The 21,605-nt window shown below is 38.1% G+C and overlaps 1 protein-coding gene across 1 annotated transcript in view; it reads left to right on the top strand.

Moving 5' to 3' along the window:
- The first annotated feature begins 2,998 nt into the window (after positions 1–2,998).
- The window catches only part of LOC137295451 (fermitin family homolog 2-like), an 81,693-nt gene continuing 63,086 nt past the window's right edge, over positions 2,999–21,605 (top strand). Inside the window, exon 1 of the mRNA XM_067826830.1 lies at positions 2,999–3,712. Coding sequence (XP_067682931.1) covers positions 3,568–3,712 — 145 coding nt within the window. The 5' untranslated portion in view covers positions 2,999–3,567. The remainder of the gene's footprint in view (positions 3,713–21,605) is intronic.

Raw genomic sequence — 21,605 nt, forward strand, 5'->3', positions numbered from 1 at the left:
TTAGAATCTTTGTCGAAAGTTCCCTTTCACATAATGCAGGAGTTGAAATTCCATAAATTATCATCATTCTTCTCTTCCATCAGCTGTGTGCGTTCGTGTGTCCAGCATTTAAAATTAAAACAATCGATATTCCGTGTTTGCTTAACAAACTGCCATACCGATACGTTGCTTAAGTCGATCACTGTCATCTCATGTGAAACTCTGCACAATGAACGTGACGCACTCAGTGCGTGTGCTCATTACAGGCATATATTACTGTCTCATTGCATCATGCCCAGGGTTTCAACGACACAACATCAGACATGTGGACGTCGTGGTGGCTGAACGGGTTAGGCGGCTGGCTGACTGTGTGTCAGGTGCCTGACTCTGAGGGTGCGGGTTCGAATCCCGTAAGAGACTCAACCAAAATGTTCTAGAATTTGTACTTTACTCAAATTTGTGATCCCAAATATGACATAGGTTATATGTCACATTTCCAGAATGCTCATATCGTATTTCAGTCGTTCCTTTCTTGGCCTAACGTAACGTGGCTTACTGATTTGGTGGTTTACGTTGTCACAGAACCGTTCATTCAGGTTATTGTACCTCAGAGTGAGTGAGTTTAGTTTTACGCAATATTTCAGCCATAAGGCGGCTTTCTGTAAATAATCGAGTCTGGACCAGACAACCCAGTGATCAACAGCATAAGCATCGATCTGCGCAATTGGGAACCGATGACATGTGTCAACCAAGTCAGCGACCCGGACCACCAGATCCCGTTAGTCGCCTTTTACGACAAGCAGAATTGTTTTTTTTTTTGGACATGCGTGGGTTGCTGAAGGCATATTCCATCCAGGATCTCCACAAGTTGTACCTTAAACATGTAAACTATTAAGGGTATAGTGAACTTCTTTCGTAGATCAGAGCACAGAACCTTTCAGTCATCCCTCGTATCTGGTATACGAATGTGTATGTGTCATTCTTGGGGTCAGTTCGAAATTTAATGCCATTGGGTTAGGAACGCAATGCCATGCGTTGTAGTTTTTTTTACAGTATTAACAGCTCGGACAATGTTATAGACTGGTGTATCTTGTAAACAGGACGTACGCAACTATGCCACGAAAACACTTTTCCTAAAATGCTCTGAAACCCGGATGCCGCAAATTGTTGGCTCCCAAAGTTGTGTGTCAGGATACACTAATCGAGTTTTCAAATGTGAGATCCGTCCTGGTCATGATCTATGATTTGTTAACATTCTCATGTTTGCAGAATCGACAAAGAGATAAGTATCTAAGACCCAGATCACTTCCAGCCCAATTACCCAGCATCCGTGAAGATCGTGGTTAGAAGTAAACTTCAACAAAACATGCCTGCATGCCCAGAGTCGACTAACGGAATCTGGAAGTCAGGCTCGCTGACTTGGTTGTTGCGTGTCATACTAAACAACAACAACGACGACGACGACGATGACGACGACGAACGTAGAATACACCAGCGTGACTTCATAGAACAGAAATATTGTTCAAAGTATTTTTAACCACAAATGTAAACAACACACACTATAAGAAATTAACGTCTGTGATACATTTCGTACAGTGGGATCGTCATTTCATATCGATATACCGATGGAGGAGCAGTAGTTATAATTAATTGCAGATCAAGTTGCTTTGATTTAGATACATATATGGAAATGTGTCATTTGAAACGAGTATAAGGGATCAAGTATATGACAAACTATGTTGAACACCGAAAGCATCGTGAACTGTGTTCGCAGTGGTATTTTTAAAATCAGTTCTCAAGAGAACTGTCACTATAATTCTCGTACATTGTAATGTACACGCTTTATTGACAAGGGAGATAAGTCAGATGTAACCAGACCTCCACGTACCTGGTCAGGTGGTTATTTGCAAGCTTGCTGCTTGACACTCGTAATTGGAGCTAGAGGGGGACAACACGATTTGTTAGACGAGGGTGTAATTTCCCCGGTCAGTCCTGGCACTTCAGCCTGTGTCTTGATTTACTGTACCCACACAAACGCTCGACAAACTTGTTGAGATGAAATCTTTCCGTATTCACAATAAATTAAGATGTTCATCATGTGTTTAGAATGACGTAGTGGAGGTGTGGAGGTAGTCATGGTAGTAGTAGCAGCAGTAGTAGTAGTAGCAGTAGTAGTGATAGTTTAACTCTTCACTTGAACAGTATTCCAGCTGTATGTTTTATTTCTGGCCGTTAGAAGAAGTAAACGTTCTAGCAGGCAGTGTTGCTGAATATCGGTCGTAGTCTTATGTCTGATACAATATATAATATCTAAATACTACAAAAATGTTTATGTTCTGTCATTCTTGCATTATAACGGTAAACAAGCAGTTCGTTGATAGTTGATGAAAAAACCCCATTAAGGTGTCATTTTGTTCAAACCCTTGTTTTCAGGTTTGAAAAGTAGTGCATAAACAATTCTTATTAATGCATTTACTTCATTTTTGTGATTTGGCACTGCATGAAGAGGTTCCATCGAAACACGCAAATTTACCTGCTTTGATTGCACCTAATGCTAAAAACGAACTGGTGTGTTTTTACAGCCGGGTTCGTATTACCAGTCGAGTATATTTCCGAGACAACTGCGAAATAGCAAGAAAACTGCCACTGCCTGAAAGTATTGGCGTGGTAAACAGCGGGAAATCTCCTCATAGGGAAGGGATTCCTTGGAATGACGTCATTGTGTTGATAAAATGAGTTGGCGTTTTTTTTATTTTTAACACACGCTGTGATTGGTCTACATTTTCCTAGGAATGCCGTGGGATTTCCCTTAGAATATTCGGTGATTTTTCTCCAAATCTGTTGCAGTCTCCAAAACATGTGTATGGTTGTAAAACACAACATACAACTTGGGATACACCAGGTCTTGCGACTAACACCCAAAGTTAGTGCAAAGTTTATGGGTCAAACAAGGTGCGCGTTGCCGTTAATATCAGCCAATCACAATTCACCTTCCAAATCGCTCTTGGCCATTGAATGCAGATTACGCCTTTCCTAATAGGGACATGTCGAATTGAGTCAGCGGAGTTCTACTTTTCGAGGACGAGAGATCGTACTAAGTGTCAACAGTACGTAAATACGCACCTATTACCGCTGTGGATGGGGGAATTGTAGTTTACGGATTTCAACTGGCAGTGAAGCGAAACAGTAGACTGTCGTCTGTTCGGCGGAAGCTGGATGGGATAGTTTGCACTGTGGCCGATCATAAACCTGTGTTGCTTGCCTTATCTGCCTACCTCGAATCTGGAGGTGTTGTGCCCTATCGGTTTGTTGTCATAATTCGACGACTGGTGTCACGTCTGATATTGTCTCTGACAAACACCACTTGTGTGATTTCATTTGGATTCGTTAATCATCAACGAACTACACGAGCGCAAATATTGCCTCGTTTTAGCGCGGCTTTGTGGAACCCTGTGCTCTTGTTCGGACGGATGGTAGATCTACAACCATGGGTGTTCAGCGATTTGTATTCAACCCGCGCTAAAGTTTGAAATCTTTCAAGAACTCAAGATTTATTTGTGTTTCAATATTGGATTGTAGCTAGAAACAATGGCATTTATCGCAGACGCGGGGAGAGTGGACGGATCATGGGAACTCACTATCACCGTGACGGATTTGCAAGTTGAGAAAACGCTCCGTGTTAAAGGAGATCTGCACATCGGAGGGTTGATGCTAGAGCTCGTCGAGGCGCTAGGTAGGTTTTCAGTCTCGTCTAACCCTGTTTCTCTTCCTTTGCCATCGGTAGTCGCTACTCAATAACATGTGTCATATCGACAAATTTCTTACAGATTTCGCGCGTCAGTAGTTTCATTCTGTAAACAAAGAAATACTTTGTTCTGTCATTGCACGTGATGCAATGTTACGACCATTTAACAACAGAAATATTCAAAGTCAAGTTTTGTTCATGTGTACAGTTGAACTAACTAAACTTATATTTGGATAATAATATAATATAATATAATATAATATAATATAATATAATATAATATAATATAATATAATATATCTGTTGGAAGTACAAGACATGTTACAGGTATAGATACAGCAGCCATGTTGATTGACATGTGTACAGTATGAAATGAATGCCACCAGCTCTTCATTAATTGTATATCTGAAATCAACATCTGAGCCTGTGTGGTCAATCAAGCAGAAAACTCCAAAACACCTGATTTCCCTAGTGAAACAGGAGTCGTTTCCAGCTTGCTAATTGACAAGGAAATGACCATTAAATAAACAGTAATAGATCATTTAGGTATGATCAGGTTGCAAATTGCAGTTGACAATAGCCCATTTGTATTTGTAACACCACTGTAATTGGTGTTGTGTCATTCATTGTCCAGTTGTACTATTAGAAGAAGGTTAATTAAGCTTGTTGGAATGTCTGTTATTGTCAATACTGGTGATGAATACATCAGTGGAAGTTGACCCATATTCATGTGTGTTTACCTGCTCATTTATTGATTTCCTTATTATTTCACCTGTTGACCTGGTTTTATTGCTCTTTAGTTGCAAAAGTGTTATTGTGGATAGTGCTGTTTATATAAACCATAAACATCATCTATCTTCTGGGCACATTTATTTGTAGCTATTGAACAGCTTTTGTTCCATTGATAATACAGACTAAGAACACTCATCCTGCCAGAGTGATGTCAGTGTCAGACTTGTCAAATAGACATGCATATTAAATGTCCTTATGAATAATGATTTTGTTTCATGTATGTTTTATTTTCTCTGCACCAATCCTGTACCTTGCATGAACTCCTGGATAATGTGGAGAAATTATTGTCAAAAGAGATTCCAGATGTCCAGCTGTTGAAATTTGTTTTATGTCAGCACAATAAAACATATTATTTTTTATTATTGGGCATATCTTGTAAATATTGTGACAAAATGCATTCTTGACTTGATTCTTGGTCCATCCATCACAAGACCTGTACTTATCTAAAAACTACAGTTATCACTTTATCTGAGAAGCCATGATTTTATGTAAACATTAATTGAGCTGGGAATATCATCCACACAAATGTCACTTGTAATTAGTTATCAGGGTGCCCAGCATTGGCTCAATCTATCACCGTTTATCTAAGCAGGATATAACAGGGTGAAGGAGTGAAATCTTCAAACTGTAACATCGACATTCTTCACATTCCAATGAAAGCCACTTTATAACTGTGACATAATTGTTAGGATGGTATACATTATCTTCTCTCGTAGAAACTGACAGTTGAGATCATGTGACACACCCTTGGGGATTAACACCTGAAATGTACATTGGACACACAAGTCTCTTGTGTCTGCCTAAATGCCTACATTTCATTGCCTCATTATAACATGGGATGGGGCTACATTGTTAATTTTAGCATTTAGGCCTTATGAGTTGTTGCAGTCAGACAGGTAAAGTCACAGCAACCTTTGAAAGATATAGTGCATGAAAGAAACAATCAGGAAAACATATCTTTAAACCTCCTAGCTTTCATGTTTGAAATATGTCACACATTATAAATGTCTCCTTGAAAGTTGTCAGTTCCGATCTAAATTCTTCAGCCGTAGTAGCTGGCAGTGGGAATTTCCTTCCATGATACTTTTTTCTATTTTCTTCTTTTTACTTATGTCTAGTATGTTTTAAACATAAAGTGAATTAAACACAAATTACATTTTTTGTGTTTACTTCCTCGAGTGTGCATATCAAATACGGTGCTAATGATCCAAATAAAAATGTAATTGAAGTAGCAGCAAGTCAGTCCTAGATTGTAGGATATATGATTAGTCATTGACTGCAAATGAAAAGCATTAGAGTGCGAGGACATTATAAGTGTTTTCCTGAAAAGCATTCATGTTTCTTGAAATAACAAGCTGGGCCTAACACTGGTATTGAGGTCTCCAGCACAGTGGGAACCTATTCGGTCTGAATGTGCTGTAGCGAGGATGAAGCCAAATGTCAGATGTATTTGTGGCCAACATTCCTCAAAGGAGTGTATCAGTGCTGTGACATTTTAATCCATAGTGCTTGGACATGTATACAAGCATTTTCGTTGAGAAGGCATTGCACACATTGAAATTTGGGATGTGATCCCACAGACAAAACACAGTGCCCTGAATTCAAGAAAGGGAAGATATCCAGTGTTCAGAATTAAGCATGAAAGTCAAAGGGCCCCTGTCATAACCCTAATGCCCATGTTTGGAATTGACTTTGAGTGAAATACCAGAGGAGAAACCCTCAGGATCCCCAGTATCCTATCATTTTGAACACTATGCCATGGAGAAATGTATACTATATACATCCTGTGGAGTACATATGGGTGTAAATAATATGTCCCATAATACATTTATAAAGACATGTATACTTGTGGAGCTAGGCACTCCTGTTATATATTTTCTCATAAAAGGAAAGTGTTGAGGATATTGTTTTACTTGGATTCACTGATTTGAAGGACAGAATCTTTCTGTAAATGTAAATTTTTGTAATTTTTGTTTCAAAAACAACAGCATCAGCAACTTTGTGAATGGGTGCATTGTCATGGCAAAAGAGGTGCTGAAATGGTGTTGTGAAACTGTGATTCCTAAGGCGAAAGCTCTGAAGAATTGTCAGCTAAAAGTAACAAAGTCTGCTTTACTGGGTTGTGTCATGCAGTGAACTACTACTGGGATAATTAAGGTGTAAACACAACGTGTCTGATCGTGTCAAAATTATGTTCCAGCTCTATGATGTTACAGAGACAGAATCATGCTTTCCTGCTATTTCATTTCATAAGTTTTTTGAGATGTAAATATCCCTCTTTCATGACCAATATGGGAGTTCATTAACGTTGAAGGTTACGTTTTAAATGTAAGGTTACTTATTGAGGTTAGGCCCACAAACCCCCATTAGACATAATACAGGTTTGTGTCAGCAGGCCTCAAATACAAATTTGTGTCAACAGGTTTCTTATACGATCTTCTATTGGGAGTTCATGATGCATGTCAGCAAAAGTGTTCAGCTCCAGATAACCCATGGTTCTGTTTGGGTTGTTTAATGCAAGTATGTGAGACTTGCAGCAGACTCCTAACTCGTGTGATGTAATTTGATCATAGTAAAGTCTTCATAAGTGGAGTGTTGAAAGCATATACCACAGAAGTATACAAATATGCGATTGGAACCTCTTGACTTTTGACACTGACTGCTTGAGAACAGGTAGACATTTGTATGTCTAGGTCACTTGCCTTGTATGTAGAAGTTGCTTTTGGATACATTAATTACTGTAGTTCCCCTAGATATTTGATTCATGATGCACAAGACATGCAACTTAATCAGCTTTATGCACACCCCTTGAAGTTATACCAGCTGCTAGTATTCCCCTTAACATTACACTAGAGTCAGTGCTGTACATAAAGGTATACACAGGAGTCTATGAGGAGTTGTCATTGCCATAAGAGATTTTAAGTCAGCATTTTAATTTCTGACAGTAACCTGGCATAATTTGGTTTGTAAATATTGATTTTAGGAAACTTTGGACCATGTTTATAGCTTGTTCAGTGATTCTGACAGCAGACCATAGTTTAAGCAGTAATGATTTCTGACAGAGACTGTACCAAACGGAAATGAAGGCAAAATGAAGGAGGTGTTGTTTGCCAGAGGATCAGAGAATATCCATGCCATCCTGTCTTGATGACCATAATGAAACCTCTTCCTTTGGATCATAATGAACATGCCTGCATATCTCCTACCCCCTGCTGGCCATTTGATGGACATTTCCAGTTTACCTTACCACAGTCGGCCCAGGAATGGGGGAATTACATTTGTGTGTTTTTCTTTGATGTATGGGACTTGCCTCCTCAGGTCTTCTTGGCAGAGGAATGTGTGTAGGTGAGGCTGCATTTGCCAAATACCTAACGGGCAGTTTGTGGATGACCACTGCTGATGTTGCTGACCATTACGCTTAGGATTTGGGCTGTTATGTCAATCATTTGATTCAATGTGTTGATTTTACCGCAGTTTGTTATTGTCAGGTCACACTGTTGTATTGTTCTAGCGCCAGTACCTCTTACTTTGTCAGGCAGATGTGCTGCTATTTCAGATGAAGCCTTATTAGGCTCTTAGTGTTGCAGATAACCTTTCATCTTAATTTGGCTAGCGGATGGATAGGTTGTAAGATTAGGTTACAACGAGATGCCATTACATCATTATCAGAAGATGTTTAGGGTTCCATTTTACATTTGTCTTGAGTCAAAAGTTGAAAGAGCTGTTATTGTTTATTCAAATCTCATGGCTAGCAGCTTTCCATGGATCTGTGGATTTTATTTCAAACAGATCAATTATGTGAATTGTCTGACACCCCCCATTTGAAACACAATGTTAAGTTTTCAGCTGACAACTGATTTCCCTGTTGCCATCCCTGAAATCTAGGTATGTAACATGAATCCAACTACAGCTTGTAATGAGATCTGTACTAACTGGATTTAGCTCCTGGCATTATGTTTGGTATGTTTATAAACTCTTGAACTTCAAATATGCATTAGCTGTTTTATTCTTCAAAGTATCAAGCTATGTTATTGAGTGTTGATGATGTTATCTTGCTTTTGAAGAGTGATATTCATTTTGTTTGGTTTTTGTAATAGAAATTTCACTTTGCTCAAAGACAAGGTTTATCCTGGGCAACCTTAGTGGGAGATAGATGACAGTTCTTGAGAAACATAACATTTTGTTCAGGCTTCAGCGAAATGCTTGCAGGTTTTGTGTTTCCAAAGCCTGTTATCTGCATTAGATTGTCTTCAGAATATTTTCGTGTATGCAGTATTTTCGTGTGGACGATGAGGGAGCTATTTTGGTCTTTATGAGCAAAGAACGATGTGACTAAGATTGGCGGCAGAGACGTAGGTGCATGCATAGCAGCTGTTTCTGACTCACGAACTGCGTGTGCATGAAACCAGTCCCGATTAGTGATCATATCTCCGTCTCCTGTGTGCAGGAACTACCTGAGGTGTGTAGCACAGTTTACCCATGATGCACTAAGTTTTGGCTCCGTCCCAGCATACATCTTTAGATTGTCCCACTCATCTCCATCCTTGTAATCATCTTCATCAGGATGCTGGCTAAACGCAACAAACAGGAGATGCATTGTATTTGTGTAAATATAAAGACATGAGTTATCTGTCGTCCCAAAGTTCAAGTTACCAAAGTTTCCTCTGGTATGGAATATTTTCACCAGACACAGTTGATATCGGAATGACATTAAGCTAATGGAACCACAGATCCACATGTTAGCTACCAGCTTGTGTTGCTATTTAACTTAGTGCCGCGTTCAAAATTAACTTGGGTCCTGGAATGCTTGATGTTTTTCGGTATGGTAATTCCCTAAAATCAATTATTTATGGCATGAGGGGTATGTCAGTACCTGCCTTTCATGCTTCAGTATAACCATAATCCCCACATGGTCTATTCTGATTCCATACCTCCAAGTCCATTTAAAATTCCTTACTTACAATTTAACATAATATTAAGATAAGAACATAATTTGTTAAAAGCAATGCAGGATTTAAATGACATATTTGTTTCTGGACTGTTTTTGTAGATTCAGTTGTGTACACTATTGTGGGACGACCTAGCCAACATTTGTTGTGAAGTATAGCCTTTATTGTGCCATATCACACTACACTCGAAATCTCTCTAATGGTGTTTAAATACATTAATGAGAAGGGGTACAATGTCCTGTTTCTTGTTTTCCTCTCCTTATCTGATCACGACAAATCAAAGAGGTCGTCTAACAAGCAGCTTTACTCCCCACATAAACTCTTTCGTAGGTGAACTGAAGAAGTCGGTGCAAGTAATTGAATTGTATGCATGGTCACAATAAGAGTGGAAGAAAAAAGGGTGAACATTTATCTTGAACGGTATTTGATTGTCAAGGCTGAACGAAGTGAGCGAGTGTTTCATGGTGCGTGATATAGTGGGAACAGGTTGCTATTGTTTAGGGCAGCCAGTCAGGGCAAGGTGAGTTTAAAGTGTACAAAAGATGTAGACTTCATGTATGTAGGCTGTGTACCTCAACTTAAATGACCCTTTACAGGACCGTACTCATTTACTTAGATATGATGTTGGTATTGCAAACAAGGATCAGAGTTTGTTAGGTTTTATTGAGTCATTAAGTCGACAAAGTGACTTGTATTAATGCCGCTTTAATTATATGCATGTTTGGAAGATGTATCATGATTTTGTTCCAATTGGTATTTAGGAATGCAAGGCTGAATGGTTAAAAGGGGTAAATATGCATATGTAGTACAGTACAAATTTGTGTCTTGTATGTGTGCTTAATGCTCAATATTAGTATAGTATTATTTTCGGGACTCAAGAAAAGTATGTGTCTATAAAAGAACTTGTTGAAAGGTGTTGGTTGTATAAAAGCACTTGGATTATGTCAAGGCTTATTCAGAATCAGGGATCGAAATTATTAGTGCCATTGCACCGATGGCACGACTAAAATTGAAATGGCATGGTTAAATTCCCACCAGCATGCCCTTATGGCACATTGTATTTGTTTGCCAATGTGCATTAAAGTATGTTTTCACCGTTATTATCTTTCATGACTTAATGTGAGTAATGATAACGTGGACAGGTCAGACAGATAATCATCAATTTTGTCTTTTCAATGTCTGAGGTCAGTAAATAAACAAAAATACATACCTAGCATTGTTTTATTACTAATGGTTTATTGGTGAATATTTTAATACAATATCAACTTTAACATTCACTTCAAGATGTGTAATGTTTTGAGGTTCAGCTTAACAGACCATGAATTTATGGCACACAAGAATTTGAAATGGCACACTTAAATTATCATGACAGTGCCCATGAGGCACACTTGAAAAAAAATATATTTCGATCCCTGAGAATATTCCTGTCACAAGGTATTTCCCTGTGAAATGGGAGACTACATTAGCCACAGATCTCATTGTTCTGTGTGTGGTGGATTATCTATATTTGTTTAATTGTCCTCATGTTGAATAACAGTCAAAACAGTACTATTGTTAGACAGTTGACGGAAGAGCTTACTTTCAGAAACATTTGTTGGTTTAAGTGAACATGTTTTAGACTGAGATTTAACTCGTTGGTTTTGAATCTTTGTCCTCTATGTGATTGTGATGTGAATGTTATACAATCTAATGAACACTTTATTTATGTTGGTTCTTAAATGCTTGTAAATGTTTCTTCCTTCAGTACTGAGGGAAATGAATCACAGTTTTAAGTAAGTCGTCATAATGATATTTGGAAATTTCCAACATTCCTTTTGGTGAAGTCATGCAGGTTTACACTCTCCAGAACATTCAGTTAACAGTGTAGGCCCTGTTTGGAGTAGTTTTCAGGAAGGCAGTGTTTCTGCCAAGTGAAGATATGGGTAACTAAGTATGTGGGGAAGATCTCATGTCCGTTATGACGAGAACCGACTGGAATGTTGAGTGATCTGTTGGACAGATGTTACACAACCAATACTATTGTTGAACGCTAACACTGTTATACGTTCAGCATCGATCATGTTACTCAGTCTCATGTATGCCAGTATTTATTTTCACATTACAGCAGTAGACTTGTGTGAGCTTAGATCATGCTACTTTTGTGTGTTTCACCCCATATATGCGAGTGACTCTTCAACTGTTACATTTGGGGTAAAAATATAAATTTCACTAATCTATCTGATCTTGGCCCCATTTTGAAATTTCAAAATGCAAATCAGTCTATTTTTTCTTCGTCTAGGATATTCAGTTCAAAATGATGATCCAATAGAAACAATTATTTTTAAAAGTTATTTTTTTGTAATATGGCAATCTCTCAGAAATATATATCAGTGGATGCAGATTAGGCATTATCTTAGACGTCCTATGGAACAAACATGAACCAGCCATTACTTTATCCTCCCTGTGTAGTGAACATAGACTGGCCATTATCTTGTCTTCCAGAATCGGTGGCTGAACACAAGGTAGTATCTCCAGCATTGCATCAACACCACTAACAGCAACAGCTGCGGAGCTTCTGCCATGTTTTCTCCATTTATTCATATGGGACATATTTGCTATCCGTACGAAAAATATTGCTCAGTATGAACAGATAAAGTAGATTTCATGCAACGGTGCCACTGAAATGAAAGAAAAGATCTAGAGTCTTATGTGGGCAAATGAAGTGGTCAATTATGGAAATTGTTTAATAGTTATCCTGTTTTTCCAAAAGATAGATTCCATAAAGAATTCAGATTCCAGCCTTCTACAAGTCACTGTCCTTTTATCTGAGAACCATTTGCTCCAAGCAATTGATTTATGATGGTCTCGTGTAATGGTTCAGTCTTTTAAATGGCCATTTGACTTTCATAGCCTATTAGGAGAGATGTATTAGAGAGGAGACTCCATGGATGGGATGAGTGCTGTTCAGCTGCCAACTACAACAGTATATGGACAGCTTTGGATATATTCACCATCCACCAGCTTCAGTTTGAATCCAGGGGGTCATAAGATGGCTAGATAGCCCATCAGCCCATATCGGTTCATCAGCAGTGTATCTTGCGGCATTATGGGATTAACATACAATTGTAGGACTTAATACCACATTTGTTCACTGATCCTGCATTGGCAAAGACTGAGACTTGTGATCAATAAATTGTTGTCAATTCTTCGACTGTCTTTGGTTTGACTGGTGGTGACAATTACAGATATTTAAAGTAGAAGAGATTGTTATTGCACCTGCTTGTAGGGCAGTGGACATGTCATTATAAAGAATTTTGTCTGTCAGCACTGACCCTGAAGGATCACCTTGGAACAGAGAATGGTGATTCATTGATCACAAAAGTGAAAAATAATTTCTGTTCTGGTAATTTAATTTCTTTATGAACTAGTCACTGGGGGGTCACGTCTCCTCTATTGATGGGTATTGAGCAAGTGTAAAACTTTAGAGTATGGGCCATGATCAACACAGTGACTGACCAGTAAGTCGGCATTAGCATTAGACGTAGCATGTTTTGGTCAGTAAAACTGACATACTGTCTGTCACATAGATAATCTTGAGTAATGTTTATGTATGTCAATAGACTAATGCTCAGTCTCTGAATAGATATAATTTTGATAGTAACAAACAAACCTATTATATATTGAAAAAGAACCCCAGGGATACCAAAGAACCTAAACTTGCTTCATTTAGAGCTTTAGCATTAGCAGGGAAGGCCAGGCTGTAGTGAAAATAATATGGTTCAGGGATTGTGAGACTGACTACTATGTCAAAAACATTGAGTGTTTTGAAATCAGTTAAACTATTGAACTTTTTAATTTGAAAACCATCATTCTATTAAAGTCAGTGTCATATTGTATGAGTTCAAGAAATCAGTGGGACCTGATTGTCTGCCAGCCAAGCCTGTTGTTGATGGGGAATTTGAGCTTGTACTAACACCACAAAGGTGGAAGGCATGTCTACCAGTATGGTGGCCACTCTGGTCTGAAATCCTGTAGGAGTGGAATCAGGTGTCAAGGTGGCATCCCTACAATGAAGTTTATATGGAGTTAGTTCTTGACTTTATCAGTTTGTCTTTTGATGTCAAGAACTTTTTCAGTTTGTCCTATAATGAGGACACTGATTAGTGTAGTATAGCGTAGCCCTTAAACTCTGTATTTGGATAGAGGAGTCTTGGAACCAAACAGCCCACAGTCAGCTAAATAAATATCTTATATTTATGATATGACTGACTTACCACCTCATGCTTGACCTATGACCTTGAGGATGGGTCATCTTGACATCAATGAAAAATGGTAGTTTTGAATTATCCCAGATAAGTGAGATTATTAAATTTCATCGTCCCACTTGTTGCATCATGCGGACGCCTCTGGAGTGCCATATATGCTTTGTGAGGCTATCGATTCCTCATTTGTTGCTTCAGCTGCTTGGACTTTATTTCCGAGACATTTTTGTTCCCTGAGTAGTTGGGGAAGTTAGGATGGAAACTTGTAGACTGTTACCCTTTCAGTGATTCGGAAAGAGCCAGTGTGTAATGTTGGCATGTCTGGCTCTTTGAAACAAATTAATTACCACCTGATTTTTTAGGATGATTGCATAGCTGCTTGAGGAAATGATGCAGGGCTTTGGACTTAATCATGGAAAAAAACAGGAATCTTTAACTTGGCATGAAATTAGGTTTGATGAAGTCAATCTGAGTCAGCACAGCATTTGAATCATGTTGTACAATTCTGAACTGGATACTTGTAAATGAGAGAGAAATGTTGTTCATTAATTCCAGTACTGACTATCATTGAACTCAGATGATATTTCAAGTAAGGATTTAGCTGGTCTGGATGCAGGAGATTTCTTTCCAGAAGGGAGTGGTGGGGTAGGCTTGTGGTTAAAGCGTTGGCTTGTTACCAGATGCAGTATATGGGTACTGTATGTGAAGCCAATTTCTGGTGTCCACGGCTGTAATATTGTTAAAAATGGCGTGTAGCCAAACCTCACTCACTTGTTCCTGAAGAGGAGATCGAAAGACATGATACCAACAGTGTTCTTACCTCCAAATAAAAGTGACCAAATGAAAACCCTTTCCATAATCACGAAAAGTCTATGTTGAAACAAATCATTTGGTTTAAGCAGAAATTTGTTTTTGTCATTAAATGATATATCTGCTATCACCATACACATACATAACATAGTCTAGACTGGAGACTCAGTACCATCCAGCATGTCAAACAGACACTTAGCGAAGGCTTTTATCTCGCATTCTTGATCATGTTTTTATTCTCTTTTCTAACATAGGGGACTTTATTTGAATATTAACTGTCAATAACTGCAAGGTCCCTCCCCTACTGAAGACTCACAGCTGGTGTAATCAGACAAGGAATGTCAGGGAACAGGGTGTTGTGAAAGGGATGTTCTGGCACAGCCAGGCACTTAAACTTGTTCATTGTTCTAGCCCATTCTTTGATCTGAATCCTATTTCAGCTTCACATTAATTTGGCCCTGGAGTGGGTGGGGTCAAAACATGGGTGGTGGACACCAATAGTTGTGTTATTTGCTTGGCACTTGTTCAGTTTATTTCATTACAGTTAGTTGGCAATTAGCCCCATTCAAGTTGTGCTGCCCCTGCTTTAGTAGGGCTTAAAGGTGGAGATAGTAAGGGGGTAATAGTGTGGATTATTTGAATTGGACTAAAAATGTTTGGGGTGATATAGCAGACCAACCTGTAGTTTGGTGGTTTGACATGGGCACCTGTGTCATCTGACTCTAATTCGCAAATAAATGGATTTTGCTCATTTGTACATCACTGTTTTTCAGATTTCAAGATCTTTTAGATATGTTTGTAAGAGACTAAATGTTCCATCATGTATAAACTTGACACATTGTTATTTACAGTTACCATTGAATTTGATAGTCCTGCTGAAAATTGAACTGAAACCAGTACGGATAGCACATGTATTAATAGGCAAGTCCAGTTAGCCATATTTCTGGAAACAGCAATTGAAAAAACAATTTAAAAGTTTGTTACATTATAAAAGATAACAGAGACCATTTATTAGTCTACAGAGTTGACTTACATGTCTGGAAATGGGTTAGAAAGGGAATGGTGCTGCTATGGAAACAGTAAGCCTGAGTCCAGTAATGGAAGGTGGAAGGTATTGACTGTTGCCTGAATCTGAAACTCTTGACTAGAGCTACTATCGATAATCGTGATACTTTATCGAGTGACAGATATATTGATATATATTTTTTTTAATCATGATACTTATGGTTGACCTAAAAATTGTTAATTGTCACTAGAATTTGACGGTTATGTCAATATTTGCGCTGTTACTTGATATCAAAATATATGTCTCTAAAGAAAATAACTGAAGATAGCATATTGTCATATGTATCGAATCGTATTGCGTTGTTCCAAGATAATGTGAGATGTATTGTATCGTGAATTTTCTGCATTGTCACACCACTGCTCTTGAGTAACAACACCTTTGGAAGACTGTCTCTGTAGTTAATGCTCAGTCCCTGAGGATGAAGAGCACTATTTCATGTATTGTACTAAATATGCAGATGTAAGGAGGGGAGGATGCAGTTCACAGCTGTTGGACCACACCGGGTGGGTGTGCAGACAACAATAGGGGTTGGACAGTGGGCAGGGAGCTCTATTACAGAGGGTCCAGTGACACAAGATTGGCACAGTAGCTCTTGGTGTAACTGTGTGTTATCTGTGATTATATACTTAGATGTGAGTGAGCTTTAGGCAGCTTTTAGCCTTTTGGGCTTTCACATTAAGAAATGCTAGTTTATCAGACCAAGATAAGATCAAACATTGTTGAAGTAAGATGCTAATTGTAACAGTTATTGGAACTAGACCAAGCAGAGATTTATCGCCTGTGGCTTTAGACCAGTGGGTAAAGTCAAAGCCTACATTGATGACCGTGTTGTGTTTTGAGTTGAGAATACTAAGAATGTGAATTTAGAGTAGCATGGTTTATCCAAAATGAATACATTTGAGCTGTAGACTTAGGTCTCACACACAGACAAGTGTTAAGTGTTTCGTTATGTAAATATGACAACTAGCCAACCTTGACGAGTCTGAAATGGTAACCTATTTCCACTTTTTCCATGTGTATAATCTAACAACAATACAGGCTCACACAATTGAGGTCAGATTGACCTTTTGACCTTGCATTCATTGAAGCATAGCAGTCTTGGTGGATGTAACATTTTATTTTAGGTTAAACCTTGAGTTTAAGGTGTCTAGCCATTTTTTGCTATCCAGTGGCCATTATTTGACCTTCACCTTCAGTTTGTAAATGAAACCAATTATCCGAATTGTGTGCCCCAGGAGGATGAGAAGATAAGCTCCCTTTGAACAATATTTGATGGGTCAGCTGAAGGGCTTAGGCTGGTCAGTGGTCTAATCCACTTAGAAATGTAAATACGCTCCTAAAAATTTAACCAGGGAGTGATCTTAAAGAAGCTTGACTGAGAAGCTTCAGTTTGCTTGTATTTGAAACATTCCACAGATGGTGCTTTGTTGTCTTGATAACCCCTGAAACAGATATGGTGGTCTTGTACCATTAGCTTAGTGTTGTGAATAGTATTACAGGATTGATAACTTGGTTGAAAAGAGACAAACAGACATGAACTTTTGTAAAATGGGATTCTGAACATAACTCAGGAAGGTCCTGTCACGTTCAATATGCCCACGTCATTCTCATATTTAAGCTTCAGATCCTGAAAATAGATATTTTTAGATAGATATTTATTTATTGCGTATCATTCCATCAAGAAACAGTAGCAATATTCTATAAACTACAAATATGAACGTTACAGTAGTTACAGACATATAGAAATACATGTACATGAATGGTGTACATTACAACAGTTTATCATATGCAGCATAGTCAAATGGAAGCAAAATGAGGCAATATACAGGATTCATTTGAAATTGTAAATGTCATGACATATTTTAGAAATAGTTTCAGGATTTCTGTTTGAAAAGATTGTTAAAAATTGTTCTTTTCTTGAAAGTGTAGCAAAGTTTTGATTATGAAAAAGCAATGTTTGTAGAAGTGACTCCCTCTCTTTCCTATACTTAGAACAGGATATTATATAATGTTGTTCATCTTCTACAACATTGCATGTTTCACATGGACGATCTTCTAGTGGGATTGGAGGTTTTGTATATCTTCCAGTTTCAATTGAGTTTATGATTACTTAAACGTAGTTTTGAAAAGTATGACCTGTGTTCTTTGTTTTTACTATGAGAGAGTGAGAAAGTAATGGGGTCATTTTGAGGCTCAAAGCTAAAGAGATCTGAATCAAAAGACATCCTTAACATTACAGTTGTAAAGGCAACCCCTCTCTTTCAAAATTCCCCCATCAGTTATTTAGTAGATGTGTAGAAGTTTGTTTCACTGGAGAGAACAAAGGTTCCAGACAAGTACTAGCAAGAAAGTGAATATATGTCAATCTACATCAGTAACAGGCTACCAAAAGTATTCATTTGGTTAAATAACCTGTATAAACTAGTGTCACATGAGCCATATTTATTGGTTATCACCCCCTGCTGTGCCGATGTAAGGCGTGTCACATGACCTGCGCCATCTGTTAGCACCAATGAACAGTAGACTAGAGGAAAGAAAATGCAGCATCAATCACCCTGCTGATATTGATTATTGATGTGAAGGGTATTTGGACCTCTAAAAGGCCCTTTACACCCACTTGCAGCTTGAACTGGTGACACAACTGCCTATTTCATGCCCACTGACTGTACACGCCAAGCTTCTTTCATCATAGTAAAGCCTACAATTGACCTAGACTTCTGATTGATTGAGAGGACTGACAGGCATTTGCCAAATGTTTAATCATGCCAAAACTATTTCATACTTGGTATGTGTTATGTTTTCTGGATGTTTAATAGTTTTTTTGAAATTTAAATGTGTTCTCAGAAGTTAACATCAAATAATGCAAACTCAGCCATTTTGGTTTTTGATTCACAGGCTGATCACTAGTGTCATCATTTGGTCAAACATGTTGTACATTCATGGTCAGCCATCAAAGAAATACCTGGAGTGTTGAAGATCAGTCTGATGAGTAATTGACATGTACAGTGACACATGTCACTTTTTGTATCTCATTGCATTTGAACCCCACTTTACTCCAAAGCCCAGGTATTTTTGATTTACTCATGGTCTTAGAACTAGTAAGTTCAGCAAATAGAAGTCCATGTAATAAACTTAATATCTCCTGCAGCTGATGTCAAGTGACAAGGTCACTCAAGTAGATTCAAGTGTTTACTGACACAGACTGTTGGTGTGTCAGTTTATGAGTTCTGCATTCACATTCATGGCATATGAAATGGGGTTTATCGTGAGAATTTTGTACAGCTATGTTCAGACATATATTTATTCAGTTAATTAGCTTAGCAGTCATACAGTGTTCTGTGATGGACAAGATTTTCCTGTTGCTTTCTTTCTCAACAATAATTATAATGTTACAATGGTGATTCTGTCGATTCACTTTTATAATGCTTCTGTAATGTGATGCTTGTTTGTAATTATTGGTAAAATAGTAATATTGTAATTGTGCTATTGTCATCATTGTTCAAATACTTTGTTCTCCTGAAAAATGTAGGGCACTAAGCAGTCAGTGAAATAACATCACTAATACAGGACAAATGCCTGTTTTTGTAAGGGCATGACATGGTAAGGGCTTAAAGTTGTAAACATTATTCACCATTATCACGTCATTCATGGAAATAAATTTCAGAAAAGTGACTCTCGCTGGAACCAAAAGTTAATCATTTTGAACATGATCTTTTTGGGGCCCTATTGGAATCCTGAATCCTGCTCTGCTAACACATCATCCCAAAGAGAAGTGAATTAAGCGAGTTAAGTTCTACAACTTTGGACACAATGATATTAATAATGCAGTATTCTTTATACAAAGTGTCAGTATTTCTGGGTTATACAGATCACTCGCATCCTATCGTTGGTCAAAGAGGTGGCTTAATGGCATTGGTGGTCAGGTTCAGTGACTTGGTTCATGTCAGGTTGTCATATCCAACACCATGGGTCAGTGCTCTCAATATCAATCACTGGATTGTTTGGTCACTACAAGACTATTCGCAGGTACATATATTGTAGGTGTTATATTGCTGTGTTCAGCATAAAACAATAACATGTACACACACTCAAAGTATGGACAATGACAGAAGTCGTGTTTTCTGTTGTATGAGGTGACACATGCTGCTGGGAATAGGAGGCAGTTTGAGGTTATAGTTAAATCTGGCAGCACCAGCTGCACTTTACAATGACCAGTGGCCAGGGAAGTCATTTGTACCACCTCTTCCTGTTTGGGAGTTGGGCTTATCAAGTCTGCAGGAAACAGGCAAGGTGGATCTCTGTGTTGGAGGATGTGCACTGTAGATTATCACAGTCATAGCTATGGGAGACAGCGTAGTGTGCTTGTTTATGACATACCCAGTGTAAAATAATGATAAAACTATGCATAAATAATTGTGAGAGGTATATTTTTTTTTATTTATGTCTCTTGCAGTAAACGACAAGTATTCAATTTTTCCATGCATACATCATGTGGCTCAGATCATCTAAAGTAAATGTTTAGGAGATTGGTTATCATTGCAGCAGTGAAAGCTAATGTTCTTAGGTTGTACATGATGACAAGAAGAAACTTCAAAACAGCAGTGCTACAGAACAGAACTTTATCATGAAATTATCCAAGATAGGAGATATAGGAAACAGCCAAGGGAAGCTGAAAATGTTTTAACTTTGACATCGCAGGTTTAACATTGTTATTTTTGTGAGTGCCTGAGAGAACTCTTCTAAAGTACAAGTTCTTTAGTTCTGTTGAATAAACTAGTGACCCTTACTTTATTTGTTGACAGTGTCTTAACATCATATCAAATCCTTGAAGGAAAATAAGTTGTTTTGAAAATCAACATGATGTTTTTAGCAAAAAATATTATTCTTGAAACCGCCCATATTCCCCACCTTCCTAGAGAGAACAGAGGTAGCCATTGTGGCTGTTGCAGCCTACAATTTGAAGTGGAAATCCACATGTAATGTTCACATCAGGAGATAGCATGACTGGGAATTTCTGCCTCATAAATGTCCAATTATGAGCTTCTCAGGACGTCTTGGATCATCATAATGCAGTGTGCTTCCGTGCAAGTCATCATTCATCCGTCTCAGTGGAGCTCACCTTCCTTGACAGTGAACCTTTCCTTACTGCAAACTGTTATGAACTCGATTACCATTCTTCATTTCATACAAGGATTTGGAAATTGTAGAATTTGAAGAAACCCTGATTACAGTCCCGGTATACTAATCTCATATCACTTGTGGATTTGTTGACATGGTGGCGATGATTAGCAAAAATAATAACAGTCTTGACAAGGAAGCAATGAACTAACACTAGAGGAGGTTTTTTGGAGGAAAATAATTTGTGACTTTCAAGAACACATCCATGATCTCTTGGAAGTTGTGTGAGGCTGTTTTCAAGTGTTCTTTTAAAGATTTCTATTTCAAACTGATTGTTGTACTGATTGTGTAAAGACAGATTTAAATTATGGCAATATATTAGATGTATCATGTGTTTTACACATCATTATTCAAAGTTATTTTGTGGGATTATATGGTCCAGCTTGTTGACAGCAAGACATTGTTGCCCTATGATGTGGATCATTGCTTGTGATAGATACTGATGACTTGTTTACAGGTGGCTGTCATGTGACAGGGGTATTGTTTGTTTTGGGTATTAGGCAACAGACAGATACAGTTAAGGAAACTGTTTAGTGCTGTGTGCTGTGTGCTGTGTGCTGTGTGCTGTGTGCTCACCCTTTCCTGTACACACACCTGTTGTTCATACTGATGTTCAGCCAACTATTCATAAATTTCTTTAACTACTTTGCTTACAAGATTCATGGAATCTGGTTTTGAAGATAATAAAGACTGTTTGTTCTCTGACTTAAAGTGGAGTATGGCCAGCATGACGACGTAAGAACTGTTTTTAGCAATACGACACCTGATGTTCAGATTAGTTCTACTGCTGACATAAAAGTAAACTGATATTTAATTGTGCAAACTCTTATCTGCATTGTTAGCCA

This window comes from Haliotis asinina, chromosome 8, assembly GCF_037392515.1.
Source record: "Haliotis asinina isolate JCU_RB_2024 chromosome 8, JCU_Hal_asi_v2, whole genome shotgun sequence".
Lineage (NCBI taxonomy): Eukaryota > Metazoa > Mollusca > Gastropoda > Lepetellida > Haliotidae > Haliotis > Haliotis asinina.